Source organism: Poecilia reticulata, chromosome 6, assembly GCF_904066995.2.
Source record: "Poecilia reticulata chromosome 6, P_reticulata-male-v2, whole genome shotgun sequence".
Classification (NCBI taxonomy): Eukaryota; Metazoa; Chordata; class Actinopteri; order Cyprinodontiformes; family Poeciliidae; genus Poecilia; species Poecilia reticulata.
The window spans coordinates 21,709,205-21,729,736 of NC_088835.1; the positions used below are offsets into that span (position 1 = coordinate 21,709,205).

The following is a 20,532-nucleotide window of genomic DNA, read 5'->3' on the forward strand; positions in this document are numbered from 1 at the left end:
GATGTAGTTTAATTGAGCAATTCTCACAAATTATCTTGCAGCCCCAGATTCAGTACCGATACTAGGACAGCCAATACAGGACTTTGCATCCATTTTTACAATATTAGTTATTTTTCAATACTGCTTACAATATCAAGGTGAATAATTTAGTTGTGCTCTAGAGGCTTACAGCTTTTACAGCTCTTACAGTTTTTACATTGTCAACACTTAATATTTGGTAGTTTGGTCATTTGATTATTATGTCTTTCATATTAGCAGTAAAATGTAGGTTTTGGCGTCTTTGCTTGTGAGAGCAAAGATGAACAAACATTATGATTTACCTCTCAAGTTCTGTTTGAATCTGTACATTGAGATTAAACATAATACAATTAAAAGCAACTCTGCAACTGGATGAGAATTTGTTGATTCTCTATAGTGCCAGTGAAACTCTTCATTAAAATACAATTTTACACCACCTGGTTCTCAAAACAGTTAACTACAGTGAAACGTTAGTAGTCAGCTATTCAGCAGATATGCTTATGCTTCTTTAGTAATTCAACTTTTATCAGAAAAATACAATCACTAGATTATAAACAATGAAAAAAGATATTATTTTTAGCAAAGGGCTTTTATAAGGGTTTAAAAATGTGTGTAATGTCAAACTACTCATGCAACTTACACAAATAAATGTGTCTCATGGTTGTATTTATTAAAGTCATAAAAATAAAATGTTGTATTTGTGGTGGAAATATATAAAAAAAACTGATAACTACAATACTCCAAAAAAATCATGGTGAATAACCTTGTGAAAAATCAGAATTATGCATTAGAAATTACAGTATTTAAAAGCTCATACTTCAAAATTGAAATGTTTTGTCTAGTCCTGGTTGCTCTGAAGAAGCAGTTTTTTTACATTCCACAAATCAGTTAATACACGGCTGTTAATATTCACATCTCAGGTATAAATAATATAGGTCTATTGCATAAACCACATTTCTGTCCACATTTTAACTCTTAATGCTTAAAATATGCCGTACTACATATAGACATAAGATTTGCATTATGAAATCAAACTGCACATTTTCAATATAGTTGCAGAAATTAAAATGTGAAATCCTGAGACAACAGTCTTATTATCTCTATATTTTGAGCGGGTTTGATCACAGTAGACATCAGCTGGAATCACGGCACACCTGGAGTTCGAAGGCCCTCTCGGTTTGTCATCTCACATTTGTGCATGAAGGCTGTCTGGGCCCAATCTGCTATGCCTCATACTCATGCTGCTCAACTCTGACAGCTTAAAGACAGAAAAGTAAACACACGATTTTAATAAAGTACCTCGATTCTGACTGATTTATTTCTAAACCCTTATCAATACAATGGCACTCAAAAATGTACACAACCTTGTTAAAAGAATAAAAAAGGACAAGACAGATCATTCAGAACTTTTCCAGGTATAATATGTTTGTTGGAGGAAGTTAAAGAAAGAAAACCATGAAATGGTACATTTTTATTTAACCACGGCATTCCATTTTATTTGTAAGGAGTCTTGCCTTATTTTAGTTAATGTCTTTTCAATATTTTCCCAACGCCCTCACAAAGGTTTTCAAAATCTGTCATTGTAAGGAGATCTCCGATCCATGGCCCTTTATTGTCAACCCTACAGATTTACCTCTGGCTATGACATTTCAGAGCTAAACTATTCCTCTCAAAATTTCTTTCTCATATGTATTTATGATGGATGTATGATGTACATACATCACCAGCCAGGGGATTGGAATAAAAGATGCCTTGATTCTTTTGGGGGATAATACACTTTGTCACTGTATTTTTATTTTTACTTTTACTTTTATTTTTTTGTGATGTGCACTTAAACCCTTGGAAATATATTTTTGTCGCAGGGCACCTAATATTCACAGGCTCGTTCTAATTTAAACATGGCTATCAGTCTGCATGTTTGAATTGGCGAAAGAAGGGGAACATTGTCATTATTTTGCGGTCTGTTGTGATGTGGTTTGATGAAATTCTTTGTGGGGGTTCATGCAGTTCCTTTCCTTGGCTCTGACAGCAGTGTGTGTGGGTAGTTAGCAAGGTGATCTCAGTGAAGTTTGCCTACAGTGGAGCCCTGATTCAGACAGCCAGACACCATAATGCCCGTTCATCTGTAACCCATAATGACTGCGTGTGACTGGAACTGGTCATTTTCGTTTCCCCTGCCAGGTCAGCCCCCTGTCTTGCTCACCGCGCAAATGCTGACTGCATCTCATGGCTGGAGTTGTTAACCTTTCCACATTTGTTCTCATACTGTATGGGAGATAGTTGTTTGGACAGTTTCTATTTGCCAAGTGGAAGTGATGGATGTGCCTCTAGGGAGTGGACAGTATCTCTTTTTGCACAGAAGCAGAGACAGGGCATCGTTAGATGCTCCCTGGGGCATATTGTGCCCTAAACTACCGGCCAGGTTACTAGCTCCTGTGAGAATTACCCCTGGTCCTTGTCGTCCCTGCTGGCTCCTCTTCCAATCTTGGAGAGTTCAGCTACTCTAATGTGGACACTGAACGGGAAACCTTCTTAATTATCTTCAGCGCAAAGCAAGCGTCAGTGTTGATCTGCTTAGAAAACAAAAATAAAATAAATAAAAAAAACTGCTGAAGCTGATGAACCATTGAATTCTCATCTAAAGTAGAAACACTTTCCAACTCATAAATTAAACAGCATGAAGTCAAAGTTATTGGGTTAAAATCAACTCAATTTGGATTATTTTTCCTAACCTATGTTTGGGTAAAATATGGATAGATGCAGAGCTGTGTTGTTCTAGCACAAAAGGATTGAGCTACAAGTTTACAACACTAGAATGGGTTAGAACCTAACATCCAGGCATAGAATGGTATGAGAGTCACACTTAAGGGAGACCTTAAGTAAAAATACCACTGTATATCTAGCAGGAATGCTGCTCCTATCTTGCCAACTGCTGTTTTAAAACAATGTTGACCTTAATGGATGGTTGTGCCCCTATGTAAAGTTTTCACTCCATGAGGGTCAGTGTTTTATGCAACCAGAAATATTTCCAAATTGGGAATGCTGAGCAGGTAGGGAAGCTAGAATGTAGATGCATTTCCCTTTATGTTCTATTTAAAAGCATTGGGGATCCTAAATATAACAGGTTTGAAAAGGATCATTGGGCACTGCACCCTGAAGCATCGTCCATTATCCAGACACTACCGTCTTGAATTATTTCAGCAACAGTAGTAAGGGGGTGTTACACTTGTTAGACATTGCCAGTGTACATTTCTCTCAAAATGGTACTGCCATGATTTCACTTTTTTCTTTACATACTAAATGTCACCCCAGACTTCATGGTTTGATTTTTCCACAGCAAGTTATTTGGATATTGAAATCCCTTTGCTCTACTGAAAATGTAAAACTGACTTCCAGTTACTTGAACTAAAGGTTAAGTACAGGAGCAAAGAGAGATTACTGCATGTGTATCTAACACTTTCTTAGTTTGCCTGAGAACAGAACACAAGACCCTCTGGTGCTTCAGATTACTTAAACAGACATCGTTGGGTGTCAAGTTAATATTACGTTTTTTTCCCCCTCTCTTTTCAGACTGTGGTGTGGTGTGCAGAGGAGCAAGAAGTGTACTGAGGAGAGTGAAAGAGAGCGCACAACAAGAGATCCTGTTGCACAATGTTCTAGGGAGTGGGGGAAGAAAGTGTGTTGTTTTGATACTGTTGACGTGTCTGAGAGACCGGAAAGGGCACAGCCATGGGGCGGAAGAAGATACAGATCACCCGGATTATGGATGAGAGGAACAGGCAGGTAAGTGGGAAAACACCGTTCTGTCATTCATGTGAAACATTTCAACCATATTTGGATAAACAAACCTCTCTGTCTGAAGCCTTGCTTATTTATAAATGTGATATATTCAAATTAATAACCAAAAAAAATTCAGTGTAACTTAGATTTGTCAAATTAAAAAGGTGAGTATATTTATCACACCTTCTGCCTCACAAACGAAGAATCAGGTGTTCCACAGAAGGTGCTGATAAATAAATCCATCTCAGGTTTCCAGACACCTGTCATTGCTAATCTGGTGTTCTTTTTTTTTTTTTTGCAGAAGAGTGTTTTGTTATCTTGGCAAGATCTTAAGAGCTTTTTAATAAATAATAAAAAAAAAACTGTACATGATTATTAGCCTGACAACAGGGCCCTACAACTCTCTTAATTATTTGAAATAAATAATGTTTCAGTGACTACTAGCTGCAAATCACGAAAAAAGCAAAGTGTCATATCGTGCTGTCAAATATGACCTATTTGGTGGGGTTGCCATATAAAAAGAATACAGCTACATTAGTTGTCTAATGCCAATAACTTTTTTTTTTATCTTTGCGATCTGCACATATCTCTGTTGTTGCAAAATGCAAGCAGACTCGATCCATTCCAGCAATATTTTCACTGTCGCATGATGGTGGAAGTGTCATGGTCTGCGGTTCGTTTTACAGATCTAGAAATTGAACAACTTATGTTCATAGATTCAACAATGAAGTCTAACAGTTAAATGAGTTATTGAAAACAATCTTTTACACATGAAGTTAAAAAAATTATGTTGAAGTATGACAGCCCTTAGCCAGACAAATGATCTGTAATGGCCTTTCACATGTATTGTGAATCCAAACAGACGTGGAGTATATTTAGTTTTTATGTTCTGACATGTAAAAAATGAGTTTTCCATTAAAATGTATTTTTACTTTTGAATCCTTTCTCTGATTAAAATTTTTGAGAAATTATTCTGGAAATAGCTGACTAAATAGCTCCTTCCTTAAAAAGCTCAAGATACGCAAAATATCCCATAATTTCTGGATGCTGTGTAAAAAAGTATTCAAGAAATTCCTATTTCAGTATGTTGGAATAATGAAGAATGTTTCATTTTCTCAGTGTACATCTGTATCTTCAGTTTACTGTCTGAAAGTCACCGTTTTCTTCAGCTTGCCTCGCCACCTTGGACCAGGGTTCAGCAGCTGTCACGGTGTATCTAAACAGACAAACCTCCCTCCCCAATGTCCCAGCCAGCTGAACAGGAACCATGACATTTCATTGTCAGTGCGGTCGTATTTACAGACTCGATTCCCCTGCCACTCTGCAATTTCAACTGGAGAACTTGATGAGGCAGCAGGAGTGCCGTGCTGCAGAGGGGGCCTCGTGGTGAAGGAATGGACTGTGGGTACTCTGTAGGGCTCGTCCCCTAGGTCCCGGCGGTGTGGCTGGGCCCCATATTTGCTGGAACTCTATGTGTCTGAAGCTATTTGGTAGCAATTAGGTGCAGCCACTGTAGCACAGCGCCCTCTCATTTCCAGGGTGGGGTCAGAGGGACACGCAGCGCCCATCTTTGTCTTGGCCGCGTTGGCTCTGGCTGGCCGTAAAGGAAGGGAACGCTGGAATTCTCTCTTGTCCGCTCACGATAAATATAAAATCCTGAACAGCAAAGCACTGCATAAAAACTAGATCTTTGGATATCTACAGCAAGAAAACTATGTTTAACTACAGTCAATTTTGCTTAAGATGAAGATTAGGGGGCACATGCTGTTTTTATATCGCTTTTTGAAAGCACATTTGTTTTTGTATTTAAATACAGCAGGCACACTGACAGGACCAATATACAGCATGATCCATCTTGCTTCAATGCCACTCTGACCACGATGTTTTCTGCAACCATTATTAAAGAAATTCAGCCAAGTGTGGCACAAAGAATCCACAATGTGGCCCAATTATCAGGGTAACACCTGGCTTTAGTCTGTACACTTTATGCAGAGACCTGTGAGATGTTAAAACAAACAGGAAGGAGATAACGTTATGGGAAAACAGGTTGGTATCTAAATTGCTGAGGAAGCCAATTAACTCTTCTGTTGATTCATTTATTGCAGACAGTCTTTATGAGGAAAGTGCACACTTTTTCTGCATTGCTTCACCTAAGATAGGATGTGCAGGGAGGAAAAAAATAGAAATAGCTTATTATTAATGTGTTCCAAAAGTCTAGTATTTTCATCAGATTTTAAATGTCTCAGTGTATAATCAGCACAACGCAGGCAATTCAGCTCACATTTAGGTAATTTTAGCTGGCACAGCAGAAAGTTGGCCGTGACAATAGGCTGCTGTGCTAAAATAAAGCTTTGGTATTAAGTGATGTATGTGTGCATATCGCTCTCCTTTTTTTTCTTTTTTCTGTGGGCCATAAAGCACACAGTGCCATCTCCCTGGGGCATGCTCCTAACCAGGGGGGAAAAGCCATTTGCATGCGGTCTTCAGTGTCTGAAGACAGTTTAAATCTTTTTGCCTCTCTGCTTTTAACTTTTATTACTCCAGCACTTTAAATAAAAAAAAAATACTTAAGTAGGCCATTTGTGCTGTATTCATTTTGCATACAAGACACTGTCGACAATAGCACTGCACCAACAGCACAACAAACTGCAGCTCTTGTCTCGATTAATAATTTTTTTTTGATGATTAAAGTCATTTCACAATAATGGTAGTGGTAAGTAATAAAGAGTAATTCCTACTGCATATGGTGGGTTACTGCAAAAGTGACGGGCCTATATGTCAAGGTACCAAATTCATCAGCTGGCCTTAATGCCAGATAAGAGTCATATCAGGTTCACTTTTGTTTCAGTCAATTAATACAATCATAGCACTCTGATTTGTCCATATTCTTTCGAGAATTAGTGTTTCTTCCTAAAGGAACAGTCCTAAATAAAATCAGACACAGTTCCAACCTCAGGAAGGGCAACAGTGGGGAGAGAGTCCACTCTGTCCGACTTCGCTGTCCTTTAAGTGGAATCAGAAGGACCAACCACACATCCGGTGTTTTCCACCATGCATGCATTCTGGAGGGCCTGTCAATGTCTGGACCTGTTTTAAAGCAGAAATGATGCTGGAGAGGTGCAGAGGAGTCATTAGTCTTCTTAGTTAGAGTAAACGTTGGTGAAGCCTAGTGAGCGGTGTCTAGTGATGTCCTCTGGATGCCATTAAGCTGGCTCACTGGGGGTAATTGTCCAAGTCATTAAAAGTTTGATGATTTTGCTTCTGGGTGGTGGGTCGCCTGCCCTTGCTGGCGCTCATTTTGGATTTTGCCCCAGTAAGGCAGCTCCCTGGTGGCACATTCAGGGTTGCTCTCTCTTACTCACTCTCGAGGGAGCAACAAAGAACACTCCTCCTGATTCTCATCTTTCACCTTTTCTCAAAGTCCTTTGCATGACAGGTAAAAAAATAAAATAAATTTTAAAAAACCACAAAGGCAAACTGTCTGGTGTGACAACCACTGCATTTATTGTGAGTGTTTTTAATGATATACATTTGTTCTGTAAAGCTGTGCTGATAAAGCTGGTCTCCTTATGGGATAAAAAAGCACATGAATACACATGTGAGTGTGATTAAGCACATATTAATCTAGGAATCATATATATGTATGTTTTGTGTTTTAGAACACTGACGTAAGATGAAGAACACATACATTTCCTTGTGAAACCCTGAGTATAATTGTCGAATAGTAAAGGACTAAAATTATGTAGATTTTTCTAGTCACATTGAGCAGTACAAATCAAACAAATTATTTTGATAGTCTCCTACATTCATACCCAATACCATTTTTTGACAAGTGGTGGGGAAACTGGAATCAAAGTTACAACCTGCTTATTACCAGGCTAAGCTTCCTGCTGACGTGCACACATTGCCCTGAGATCACAATGACGAGGCAATCCTCACTTTACAAAGGAAAACCTAAAGCTGTGCCTGTGTTATTTTTTATCCAAGAATTAGACAAACTGCGTTTAATTTCACGTTTAACAAAAGCAGAAAATGTGTTGTGTAAGGTATAATGGGAAGCATGTCTTTCACATGTGGGAATTATATTTTAATTAATGTAAAACATGTGTTTCACATATGGAAATTAATTTTATTTTGCAACGTGAAACGTGGGGAAATCCAGTCACGTGTGAAATGTTTTCACATGAAGAGTCTTTTGTGTAGTAGCATCTAATAATGTGTCAAACTTGGACATTTTGATTTATCTTGGAGCCAGAGCTTGTTCTAGTTATGAGTCAGTGGGGTTTGCTATTTGTTTGAGTTCTAACTACTATTACCAATGCATGCTAGTACCATTATTGTTTCCACTTTATATGTTCGAGTTCACAAATATATCTTCTACAGATCATATAGAGCCCTACTGGCCCCTAATTGATTGGAATTTCTTCTGTGAGAGACTTGCTGTTTTTCTGACTGGAAATCCGCAATATCTGACTTCTAAATGCAAAGACAGTGCGACATTATGATGCACCTTGACATGTAAAACATGTGAGAAAACCTTCCACATATCAAACACTTGACAAAGGTTTTCCATATTTAAAATAATATTTTTTTTTAGGTTTTGTTGGCTCTAGTGGCCTTTATTTCAAAGTAATCTGACAGGAAAGAGGGTAATGAGAGAGGAGGAAGACATGCGGCAAATGTCGCAAGGCCAGGAATCGAACCTGCGACTTCCGCCACGAGGACTAAGGCCTCCATATGTGGGTCATGCTTTGCCCCTGTGACACCACAGCACCCCGCATTTAAAATCTTTTTCACATTTTCTACACGCTTTTATAGCGAAGTATTTGAAGGGAGATATGACAAGTCCAAAAAGAAAGCAAAAACATGCCAGCACATAGAGCCGTTTATTCTGCTGAAATTTGCATATTGGCAAGATGCATTTATTTTTAAATGAATAAATTAATTATTGCAACACCTCTGCCTATTGCCAGTGTGTGATCCCTAAATTGCATCATCCGCTTTTGATCCAAATCCAAAATATTTCCAGGAATCCTGCTAACATTTGGGTAGCTAGCATGTCATCCTCTCCTGTGTACATGATCGGCCAGAGCTACTGTAGGTTTCAAGGTTAATAGCACCCTCTGGTTGAGGGCCTCCGAGCCCAAACTTGTCCACATGGGGATCCTGAGGCTGTCCTCTCTCCCAGAGAGATCTGATCAGGGCAGACATTTGCGGTGGCCCTGGCTTGTCTCCCAAGCGTGCACGCTCTGGCGTTGCAGAGCCAGGGCAGCAGCCACAGGGTCCAGGTCACCCTGCCAGCTGGTGCCAGATCTCATTGTCTCTCAAGCTCCTCTCTTGTCTGCCGTCAGGGTCGTCAAAGGTGACATGAGGTTCTAATAAGGCTGCTAGCTCCTTGCCCTCTCTGTAGGTGTTAGTGAATCAGGCATCTCCTGCCATGCCCCGATCACAGCTGCACTCTCAGTCCCAGATGTCTTGTTTGTCATCTTGGCACCGTTGCTCAAGGATAGACATTGATAGACCCTTTGATTGACACATCAGTTTTTTGTGAATGTGTGTCTGGGTTTGTTGCGGTGTATGGCATATGTATCGTTTTCTGGTGGAGGAATCTCAATAAGAGTGTGTCTAGATTTGTGTCAGATTTTTAGAATATCTTGATTTGTAGAAAGTAAAGGTGTATGTGAATTGCTATATTCAAGAAAAATAGAGAAAAATCCTTACAGAGAAACAGGACTCCTAACTACTGCAGATAAATCTATTGCATACAGACTTAGACAAAAAATGCAAACATCCTAAGCTACCAATATGAATAAAAATCTTTGTAAAAGCTCTTTGTGGTTTTGCGGAACTTGGGAAAATGGTGGAAATGTGAAAATGTGTGAATTAAAAACAGAATTATCACTTTATCTTGACACTGTGAATGTTTTTGAGCTTTCAGCCTCACGACTCACTGATCTGTCTGATACTGGCCATAAGTTTAAATCTCTCCAGCTCATTGTAAGTTTGAATGTGATATTTCCCTTCTAATTTGGACTGACATTTGACTTCCCAGAAGAACTGTAAACTGCGCAAGATCAGTGTGCGGTGTAGCTTTATAATCCTGAAGCCAAACATTTCTTTGTAAAATTACATGAATTAGTCAGGGAGCTCGACTACATTCGCACCACATTTTTTGCATATGGGCGACTCAGTTTTTTTTAAAACCACATCGAGCGTCTCTGTGGGAGTCTTTGAGTTGGTGAACCATAGGAAAGCTTTACCAGTAAACCTCCCACTTGACCTCAAGGATGTCTGTGGTTTTCCACTGTCGCACCAGTCATCTGAGGTGAGATGGGGGTGGATGGAGGTTATATTTGCAAATGTTGGAGAGCTTTGATGAAACAAAGCCAGACTTCTTAGACAGTTGTTCAAAATGAGAAAAACAGAGGCAAATGAAGACAGCATAATATAAATACGTAGCTGCATATGAGTAATATCACTCTCGTGTTTCATGTCACAGTTACCAGAAACTGTATTTCTGTACAGGTAGAATATCTGAGGATGGGGTAAAGAATCAAGAATTAGCAGGTGTCAGAGCAACTGCTCAGGTTAAAATGGAGCTGTGTCTGGGTCAGGAACCCTGCACTCAGCACTCTGCTATGCATCCAGGTGGAACAAAGTCCTCGCTCAGCGTCTCATCCTGGGCTTCCTGCTGAAAGGTGACATCTCCTCGGCTTAACGGCAGCATTCATCTACTAAAGAGCACACAATTTGTTAATCGTTTCCCCACATGGCAGGCCCTGCTTTCTAGTTGGTTAGGCAAACAAACAAATTTGCAAGCAGATGAATGAGCGAGTTGGTAGCTCAAGTGTTCAGTTAAAAGAGATTGGAGGTCAGAGCCAAAGTTAGCCCAAAAGTTGTAAGGAACCCTAAGTAGAATTTTATCTCTACCTCCCGTAAGGCCCACCATTCACCACAGCATCACTGACCTCCTGTTCACATTGTTCATCCTTGATTTTACTGCTTATTTTTCTAATGCATTCTACTGTCAATGACATTTGACATTGCATTTACAATTACAAGCAAAAAAGACTAGATCGGTTATTTGCTGATCTGTTTACAAAATCTGTTACATGTTTTCCTAGCTAAGACACAAGTAGGAGGAATTATTAAATTAACTTTAATAGATTACTTTTATAAAGGTTTTCCTGATTACGTTGGCAACATACATTACATTTGTCAACCTGTCCTGCGTGAGTCCAAGTTCACCTGGACTCTCAAAAGTCCACATTTTCAAAGTGAAGCTGGCTCTTCACTGACTCCTGTGTCCAAGTATATTATTGGAAAGTTCAGTGGGAGTAAAAAAAGTGTGGTAGCAAAAAGTGCACAGCCTTAACAGGATTGTGAAGCAAAGCTTATTTGAGAGCTTGTGGAAGATTCAGAAACCATGGACTATTGCGTGAGTCTTTGGTTCAGGGACCACTAGACTTGTATAGCTTGTATTAAGCCAGAGACAAAGTGTCTTGTCTAGACTAAGGAGGAAAAAGGGCTGGACTGTTACTCAGTGTTCCCAAGTTCTTAGTTTAGATGAAAGCATTTTTTATTTTGTTTAGAAATAAAAAGGCGCAGAATCCAAGCTTCTTGTGTGAAGCTTCCATAGTTACTGACGATTTAAGGAAGCATGTTGTTGATGTCTCTGAAGTTTGAAGTCACATAGGAATACTTTACTCCAGTACAGCAGTTCAAATCTTTTTTTTAAATTGTTCATGTGATATTGTCATTTTCTGAGGAAACTAATTTGGGTTTTCATTTGTTGTAGGCCATAACCATCAAAATTAACATACACAAAATGTGTCAATCTATGGTAAATGATTAAAGATAAGGTATGAGTATCACTTCTTGAATTAAATTAGTAAAAAAAATTACCTTTTGATTCTAGTTTAAGTCATTAAGATTCCCCATTACCGTCGGCTGGCCGGTGTTAGAGCTGGAGATTCACTCAGTAGTTTGAAACGGAGCAGAAAGATGATGTGCCGTATCCTGTTTAAGACCCCCCTCCCAAACCTCATGCTGTGTGCTCCTTTAAAGCATCAGCAGAATAAAATGCACAGTTCTGTTTTTGTTCAGCAAATGTCATTTTAGAATTTGGTTTGTCAGATTAGTACACTGAATAGAAAATAATAAAAGGACAGGCTCTTCTGTGTCCCCGAAAGGAATAATGGTGCTTTGTAATTACCTGCAGTGTGGAAAATTTGAAATTCGTTTATCACAGCTGGACTGACCCCACTGCCTCTGCGGTCGTAGACAAACTGTGACACAGAGTCCACACTGTGTTTTATATCAGTTATGAAAACAGAGGAAAAACTGGAAGCTGGTCAAGCAAAGCCCGATCATCTGCTCAACTCCTCTATTAGTAGGTCAGTGGATATGATGGAGTACAGTCCCATACACCACTCTGTGTCTATAAAGCATAACTTTTTATATATTTGGATCCACTCCACAAAATAAAGGTCCAATATACCAAGAGTATGGTTTAGATGGGTTTTTTTGTCAACAGCTAAAGGAGAAAACAAGTTTGTTTGCCTTGTCCATCTTTGTAAGTTAGTTTCTGGTTTTAGAAATGAATGCAGCCTCTCTGTAAGGAGGTGGTGAAACATAATGACATATGTGAATGGGTCAGAGGCAACCACAGAGCTGCAGAGATACAGAATGGAGAATCACTTTGCAGAGAGGGTTGCGTTACTGTTGGAGTGATGTATGACCCAAAGTCCCATCTGACTGCTCGTGTTACACGGCTTATTCTGCACTACAGTGATAGCTTTCCGTACATGGAGTCAGGGGCCACAGTAATGTATGGACCCGTGCTGCTGCCAAAGGTCTGACTCAGCTTGCTTACTCTGACCTCTGCCCTGATAACTAGATGTTTCAGACATGCAATATGTTATTCCAATCACAGCAAAGCATGGGTGAGCTTGTTAGTGGCCATCTTGTTTGCTGCAGTATTGCTATAAATTTAATCATGGTCAAATGTAATTTAGAAACTTTTCTGTCTTACGTGAGTGCAGATATTATGTTTTTCTGACATTCAAAACATGTCTGGACGATGACCTGTAATAATAATATTGTCTTAAAGGAATAGCAAATTCACAAAATCTTTATCAGTTACATAGATAAATGTGCCTTAAACATTCAGGTGGGCACATTAACTAAGCATCAATTTAGTTCAGTAATTTAATTCACGAGATTTTGATTTATTTGATTTTTTGCTTTATATGTTTATGTTTCTACCTAATGAAAACCTAAAATTCAGTTAGTCAGAATATTATAATCTTACATGTGAAGAGGTGTAAAACTTGTGTAAGACCTTTTACAGAAAAGTGTAAAACTCCTGAAGAGTATGTCCATGTACTATAAGTTGTATGCACTCAAAACTTAAGTAGGATTCCTTTTTTCATAAATTACTGCATTAGGGTGTTGTTGCATGGAGGAAATCAACATTTGGCCCTGCTGAGGTGTTACGGAAGCCCATCCTGCTCTAATGGGGCCTTTGTCTTGTATCATATTCGTGGTGAAAGTACTCCATAGACTCTCATTTACAGTGTCATTGTTGCAGATATCGGTACTTTTGGCAGCATGGGCAAATGGCAAGTCCAGCTGAAAAAAGGAAGTCATCATTTTCATAAACCCTGTCACAGGAGACACGTTTTCTGTGGTGACTTTGGACTTGATAAACACAGAACACCAACATTTGGAGTGTGACATTGTCCCTCAAATCGTTACTGACTGTGAAAACTTCACTCTAGACTCACTCAGTTAACTCTTCTAAGATCTTGAATGGTTAAAATCCACTTATAATTAATATGTTATATTGCAGTTTTTTAGAAGCTGAATTTTTATTTTTCATTTGTCATAAACCACAATTTTCAGTGTTGGAGGAAATAAACTCTTGGGAAATTTTACTCTGTGTGATGAATCTATATTATATGACTTTCTTATGACATAGTAATGATATTCTCATTCATATTCTTTAAATGAATTCTAATTTGAATGCAACTGAATGGTTGTGGTTGTTTTTCTGCATTTGCTTAAAGATGTTATTACTCCTTTTAAAGAAGAATTTCTGCTTCCGTTTGTATGAAAAAATATTTACACCTGTTCAAATTTTACAGGTACATCTTACCTGTCTGATTAAATTTACTTTGATCCCCCTTTTCAGTGAAAGAAATTATTATTTTTTTTCTCTCTCTCTGATGGATGGTTTTGTTTTGTGTCCCTTCTGCAGGTTACCTTCACAAAGAGGAAGTTCGGCCTGATGAAAAAGGCCTACGAGCTGAGCGTACTGTGTGACTGCGAGATAGCCCTCATCATTTTCAACAGCTCTAACAAACTATTCCAGTATGCCAGCACAGACATGGACAAAGTGTTGCTGAAATACACAGAGTACAATGAGCCCCATGAGAGCAGAACCAACTCTGACATTGTAGAGGTGAGTGGGAATTCTTTCCCCCCTCCCTTTATGATTTATTACTCAAAACCTTCGTTCAGACTCATTAGATTGGGACCACATTAATAATTTCAGGGCTGGAATCCGATTTTAAAATATGTTCATTTCTGGAGCATAGCTTGCCGTGTAAATACTGCAGAAGTAGATAAACAAGTCAGGAAGAAGTAACAATTTCCTTCTAGTCATCACACAGATAGGGAACAGGAGGTCTGTGCTCCCTGATAAGTTCGGCTTCTCTTGTGTGAGTCAACGGACAAGAAAAACCTATCTGCAAAGGCATGCGCGCAGTCACTCCTGACCACCAGTGCTGACCTCCAGTGTTTCCCATAGATATTGTACCTTTAGAGCTCAGGAGCCAGGCAGCTTCTTAGCACACTTAGTCATCAAACCAGTTGCTGCTGTATTTTTAGCAGAAACACACTTTATAGCATATTCTTCCATGCTCTGTGGAGAGCACTTGGGTTTCCTGGCAACTCCTGCCTGCCTGGTGACTACCGGAAGAGTAAGCCACTTGTTATGCCAGTGTACAGAATTGTCAGCCAAAAGCGTTAAAGCCAGAGTAAATAAGAATAATTAGGGACGCATACTGTTCCAAACATCTTGCACTGGCACGTGTGTGGTTTTATCATTTCAATTCAAGATCTGCTTTCTTTAAAGGGGCCAATATCTTCATTCTGACTGCATGAAAGAAGACACAATGAATGTTATTGCCTATTGATAAAATCACGACAGTCAGTGTTAAATTAACCATTAATCTTTATTGCCATTACCTCAAGTGCCCTTCGAGTGCAGAGTAAGACCCTTTCTATTAGATGCAGAACGCTGCTCCATGCCTGCACTGTTTTTACTGCCACCTGCCCACTACACGTGCACAACTCGCATTGCCGCTGCACAATTAACAGACTTTGAGAGTTTAAGATGGCTGAGATTTGAAAAAAGGGAAAAATTCAAGAATCCTTAGTTTGAAAAGACTCTCACTTGGAGGAATTAGTGAAATTGCATGCAGTATAAAGAAGTCAGCTGCAGCCCATTATCTTTTATTTATGCCGCTTCTGCTTGTGAATTACCTGCTTGGCAGAGCTGCAGAAGAGTGTTCTGGCATCCTCATGTAGTCACTTCTCCATCAGGGGCCCTCCAAGCAGAGTAGAGGCTCACCTGCATGAAAGATACATGGATACATGCCTTACGTAACAGTGACCACAAAGTTGTTTTTGCTGTGACTCTAAAACCTTTTTTTTTTTTTTTTTTTTTTTGAGAAAAAACTTGCTCGATATTGAGTTTTATAGTGATAGAAACATTCGGTGTATTCCCAATCAAGATGTAAATATTTCTTCTCTGCATGCAGTCATGTGAAAAAAATAGGACATCTCATTAAATATGCAGTTCTTTCAAAATAAATGTTCACATATTGATGTCCTGCCTTTCTAAGATTTCATAAGACAGCTCTTGACTTAACCACGGTGCTCACTGTCCATTCAACAGCACACTAAACTAAATGTCTGAGTTTCTAACATTTTAAGCCTCCTACAAAACGTTGAAAAATATCATGTGCATCAGTCATGTTTTTTTTGTTGTTGTTGTTGTTGTTTTTGTTGTTTTTTTTACATGGTGACTAGCTGCAACAGAATCTTTTCACAGAGAAATGGAAAACAAAACATTACAACAGCTTTTAACCATTGGAAACGTATCACTTGTAATCACTATATATAACCCACATTAGACTACCAAGAGAGACACAAACTCAATAATTTGCATTTCTTTCATTTCCACAAAAGTATTCAACCTCAGATTATAAAAATATAATAAAAAATATTAAATACATAATATTATAATTTGCAAAATAAAAGTAGAATTACCACACTAAGTGCCCAAGTTTATTTAATCATTCCATCTTTTAACTGTAGTACTGTTTGTGATTAGATATGTGCGTATGCGTCACGTAAATAATAGACCTTACATTTGCTTGCTAAATAAATCCCTTTAATTGTATTCAATTTTTGAAATAAGATCATCCTTCATTTGCTTTAATAGAGGCATATTCCAGCCATTCAGAATATGGCTGAATATTTAATATTTAACTTTTCAATCTTTTTAACATTAGTCTTCAAATCCAGACCTTTAGGGATGGTGTCCTGTGACACTTAGATGTGTCCCTGGTACAACACACCTGAATAAAATGGCTGAATTACCTCGTCAGCATGCAATCAAGTTTTCCACAGTTCTGTTACTGACCTCATTATTTGACTCATTTGCTGAAGCAGAGAGACATTTAAAAGTTACAGGATGCCAGCCCTTTAGGACTGGAGTTGAAGACCTCTGCTTTACAATGACATTGCAGCAGAGGTAAGATTGTATTGGCTGCTTCTACATCAGTGGCCTCAAACTCCAGTCCTCACGGACCAGTGCACTGCAACTTTTAGATATATGTGCTCTGCTGAAGAGATGCCTGGTTCCAATATTAGCTCATTAGTAGAGCTCTGTAGAGCCTGACTGCATGTTAGTGAAGCAGTTTTGTCATTTAATTCAAGAGTGTTGGACAAGAGACATATCTAAAAGATTCAGGACTTTGGCCCTTGAGGACTCTAGTTTGAAACTACTGTTCTACATAACAAAACCAAAGAAATGCATTAATAAAGGAGAATTACATCAGTCTGTATAAATTTTGTCCACACACACTCAGCTGGAACCACCTTGAAATGACAAATGACAATGCTGTGCCGGCTTCAGGTGGCGTTTTGTCAGTACATTGCAGTTACTGTCTAAATCTAGTTTACCCTCTGTCTGAGCTGCACACTGAGACTTTCCTGTTTCAATTCAGCTTGTTATAGATTGTACATTACAATCTATACAATCTATACAATTACAATCTATTACTGTCAGGAAAAATATTTTGGAGAGACTGTAGTAGGACTGGGAGAAATGCCTAATCTTACAAGAAAAAAAAAACTACTTTAATATGCACCAAATCTCTACACATGCTCGTCTGCTGTATGCTTTTGTGAAGCACATGGCGGAGCTGGAATGTACATGGGGGATGATTTTGCACCAGTGACCCCAAGTTGATTCCTCATTCATTACTGCTGGCTGCTCTCGAGGAAGCGGCCCCTCTCTATAAAAAGGAGAGAACAAGCTGCTGTTGTCTCAGCTCACTCAGCAAACATCTTTGCAAATATGGACAACTAACCTCTGCTTGCTACGTCTGTGGTGAATGTTCAGAAATAAAACGGAACTGAAGAAGTTCAAAGAAGTGTACTTGACAGCATTGGCATGCATATCTTCCCATTTTTGGTCAGCGACAATCTGTTTAGCCCAATATCAAATTGCTCAGTTGCTCACGTCTTTCCCAAACTGGTGAGTCTCCAGAATGGTACACATCTCTGTGCACTTCTCTGAAGAGCCGGTGCACGTGTAGTGATGGGAGGAATCCATCGCTCCCTCATTTATCTGGTGAAATGGGCCTCACATGGGGACACTTACAGTGGACACTTATCTAAATTCTTAAATTGGGTTAAACCAATCTGATCCACGCCAACAAGCATGTGCTCATTTGTCCAGTTTGGGAGGCAACAGCTATTCCCTCTCGCATTTTTTTTTCCTTTTTCGCCAGTAAGCTTTTTTCCGTGCGAGAAACTAAATCAAAGGTCACATTCCTGCTCAGTAGTACCATCTGTAGATAAAGGCTGAGCTGTGCAGTGTGGGAGAACAGTGTCCATGTTTTCCACAGATGGATGAATGCCTTGGCCACAGTTTGATAACCCAGTGGAGGGCTGTGGACTTTGTCTCAAACTTGGCTCGCAGTCCAAAGCAGAGCAGTAGGTTCAGACTCTTTTCCGAAATGTGTGGTTAACCTTACCAACACTACAGGAAACAAATCAGACAATTTCTTTACATTTCTGTTAGAAACTGAATCTGTTTTAAAAGTCAAAGCAGCAGTACAGAGCATAATTAAAAAAATCTAAATGTTTTCCACCTTTCATGAGGCATTTGTGATGCAGATTTCAACTGATAGTGTTCTGTGCCCTTTTTCAATAGTTGGTATTCTTGGCTACAGATCTAATGATTTAGAGTGGATTTCACTAACCTGAACAAGATTTAGTTTTACTAGTATGATTTCGAGGACATGTACCGATCTGCATCCTATAGCTATAAATAAAGTTTGGAGAGGTTATAATGGATCAACAGATCTCATTGTAAAAAGGTATTAGTCAAGAGAAGGGTGCAAAAGTTTCACAGCATTTAATGAGGCAGAATGAAAAGATTTGTCTATAAAAGAATAAAAATAGGACAATAGACACTGTACCAGGGAGACTCCCAAAGGCCCAAAGCAACATTAATGGATCTGCAGAAATTTCTGTCAGCTATTAGTTGTGTTCAATACCTGATAAAAATGTTTTGTATTTTCCGTATGCCTGGGTTAGGGACTGGGGTTTCAGTGCTAATGCATTTTTTTCCAAGCCTGCCTGAATCTTCAAAAAGCTTGTAGAAACCTTTGTTATCTCCTGATGAAATGCATTTTAGGATGGCAGTGAAACATGGTGGTAGTGACATAGTGGTTTGGGATTGCTTCTCCGTTCTCCGTGCATTGAAATGCTCCTTCTTGTCAATGTAGATGAAATTACCAACATTTTTCATTATGTATGAAAATTAACAAAAACAATTGCTTCCTTAGCTTAGCTTAATCCAGGGCTAAATTTTTGGGGTCTTTTATAACCAAAATTTAAAAAAAAAAACTTTCCATTATTAAATGAAAGGTTTAATAACGTGCACACTTATAAAACTAGGTTAGTGTTGTTGTTTTTTCCAAATTTTCCCTTTGTTTGTTTATTTTTTATAAGTGAACTGGACAGGATATAACATTAAATATGATTTATTAAAATGTATCTTTATGATGTCACAAAAACCCTAAATTTTAACAGGCTTTGTGTGGACTTTTAAAGTCACCGAATCACATTCGAAGCAAATTTTATATGAAAGGTTTTACATTTGTTTCTATTGTATTACTTTTATTGAATTCTCTGTATTTCACAAATGAAAATGCTGCTGTTGGCCATTAGATTAATCTAATAATATTTAGCCTTACTCGCCTCTCTGCTCACAACTAATGACATTTTGCTTGAGATGCACTATAACCTCAGACTGTTCTCCTGCATTCGGAAAGAAGGATGTCTGTGTTTCTCTGAAACAAGATGGTAACTTCATAAGCACCATTTGGCATCACTCCGCCCTCTCTTTGAGCAATTTGGTACAATTAAGGTACATTGTACCGGTTAGGATTAATCAGGTTTGCATGCACACGGGATGAAGATTAAGGCGACACTTAATTGCAATCGCATGAAATCAAGGTTGTGAATAGACTTTAACCCAATTTCAGTGAAATACCAATGGCTTTTTCAAACAACCAGACTGCGCTAGATGCAGAGAATTGACATTTCACTGGTCTCCTTTGTGTTTTTACCCTGATGATTTGTGAGAGTAAGCATCCCCGAGGTCATTCATAGGGAGATTCGGCCATTGTTGATATGACTGAGAAAAGCAGAGAATTGTCTGGGCTTTCATGACGGGCTTACTTCCGGTCTCACAAGACCAACACAGTGAGAGGAAATGAGCATAAAATTATCAGGTGATTTCCATCAGGTTTTCATATCATTGTCAGCATCAACTTTTGTTAGGAAAGGGTCTGCATTAATAACTTATGTAAATGCAGACTGTTGTTGAATGTCATCTGAGTCAAACTGTTTTCCATCATCTGCGTGATATTTGTCAGATGATTTAATGCCTTAAATGAGACATGCAGCTAAAAGAAAAAGTAAACATTAATATCAGTGATGGGAGGAATCTGTTTGAAATCTTAGGGCTCAATAGGCACCATGAGTTTCAGACAGGAGATATTTATGTTCGTCAATCAAAGACTGAGCTGTGATTAAGGCTCATTTCTGTCTTAATGAATGCAAATTGGCACATCTGCTATGGTGGTCTAGCTGTCCAGACTCTTCAATTAGTGTGATTGATCAATTATCCTCATGCCAGTGGCTCACTAGAAGTGGAGGCTGGGGAATGGGTGAGTTGTGGGGGTTGGGAAAAGAGATGAGGGAGCATAAGGAAAGAAAAACTCCAAAACACACGCTTAATAAATCAGATTTTTATCTGTGTTTAATAGACAGATATGTATCCCAATAGAATTCAGAAAAGCTCTAAGTGCTTTTATACTTACTTTTTTATCATAATTTCTCCTCACATTGCTTTTATGAGCT

At 38.7% G+C, this 20,532-nt stretch overlaps 1 protein-coding gene across 15 annotated transcripts in view; it reads left to right on the forward strand.

Annotated features, from left to right (window-relative positions):
- The window catches only part of mef2aa (myocyte enhancer factor 2aa), a 75,302-nt gene that overhangs the window by 22,415 nt on the left and 32,355 nt on the right, over positions 1–20,532 (forward strand). For all 15 annotated transcript variants that reach the window (XM_008412371.3, XM_017305341.2, XM_008412374.3 and 12 more), the window contains 2 exons: positions 3,589–3,801; positions 14,060–14,263. In XM_008412371.3, the coding sequence (XP_008410593.1) occupies positions 3,748–3,801; positions 14,060–14,263 (258 nt within the window). In that variant the 5' untranslated portion in view covers positions 3,589–3,747. The remainder of the gene's footprint in view (positions 1–3,588; positions 3,802–14,059; positions 14,264–20,532) is intronic.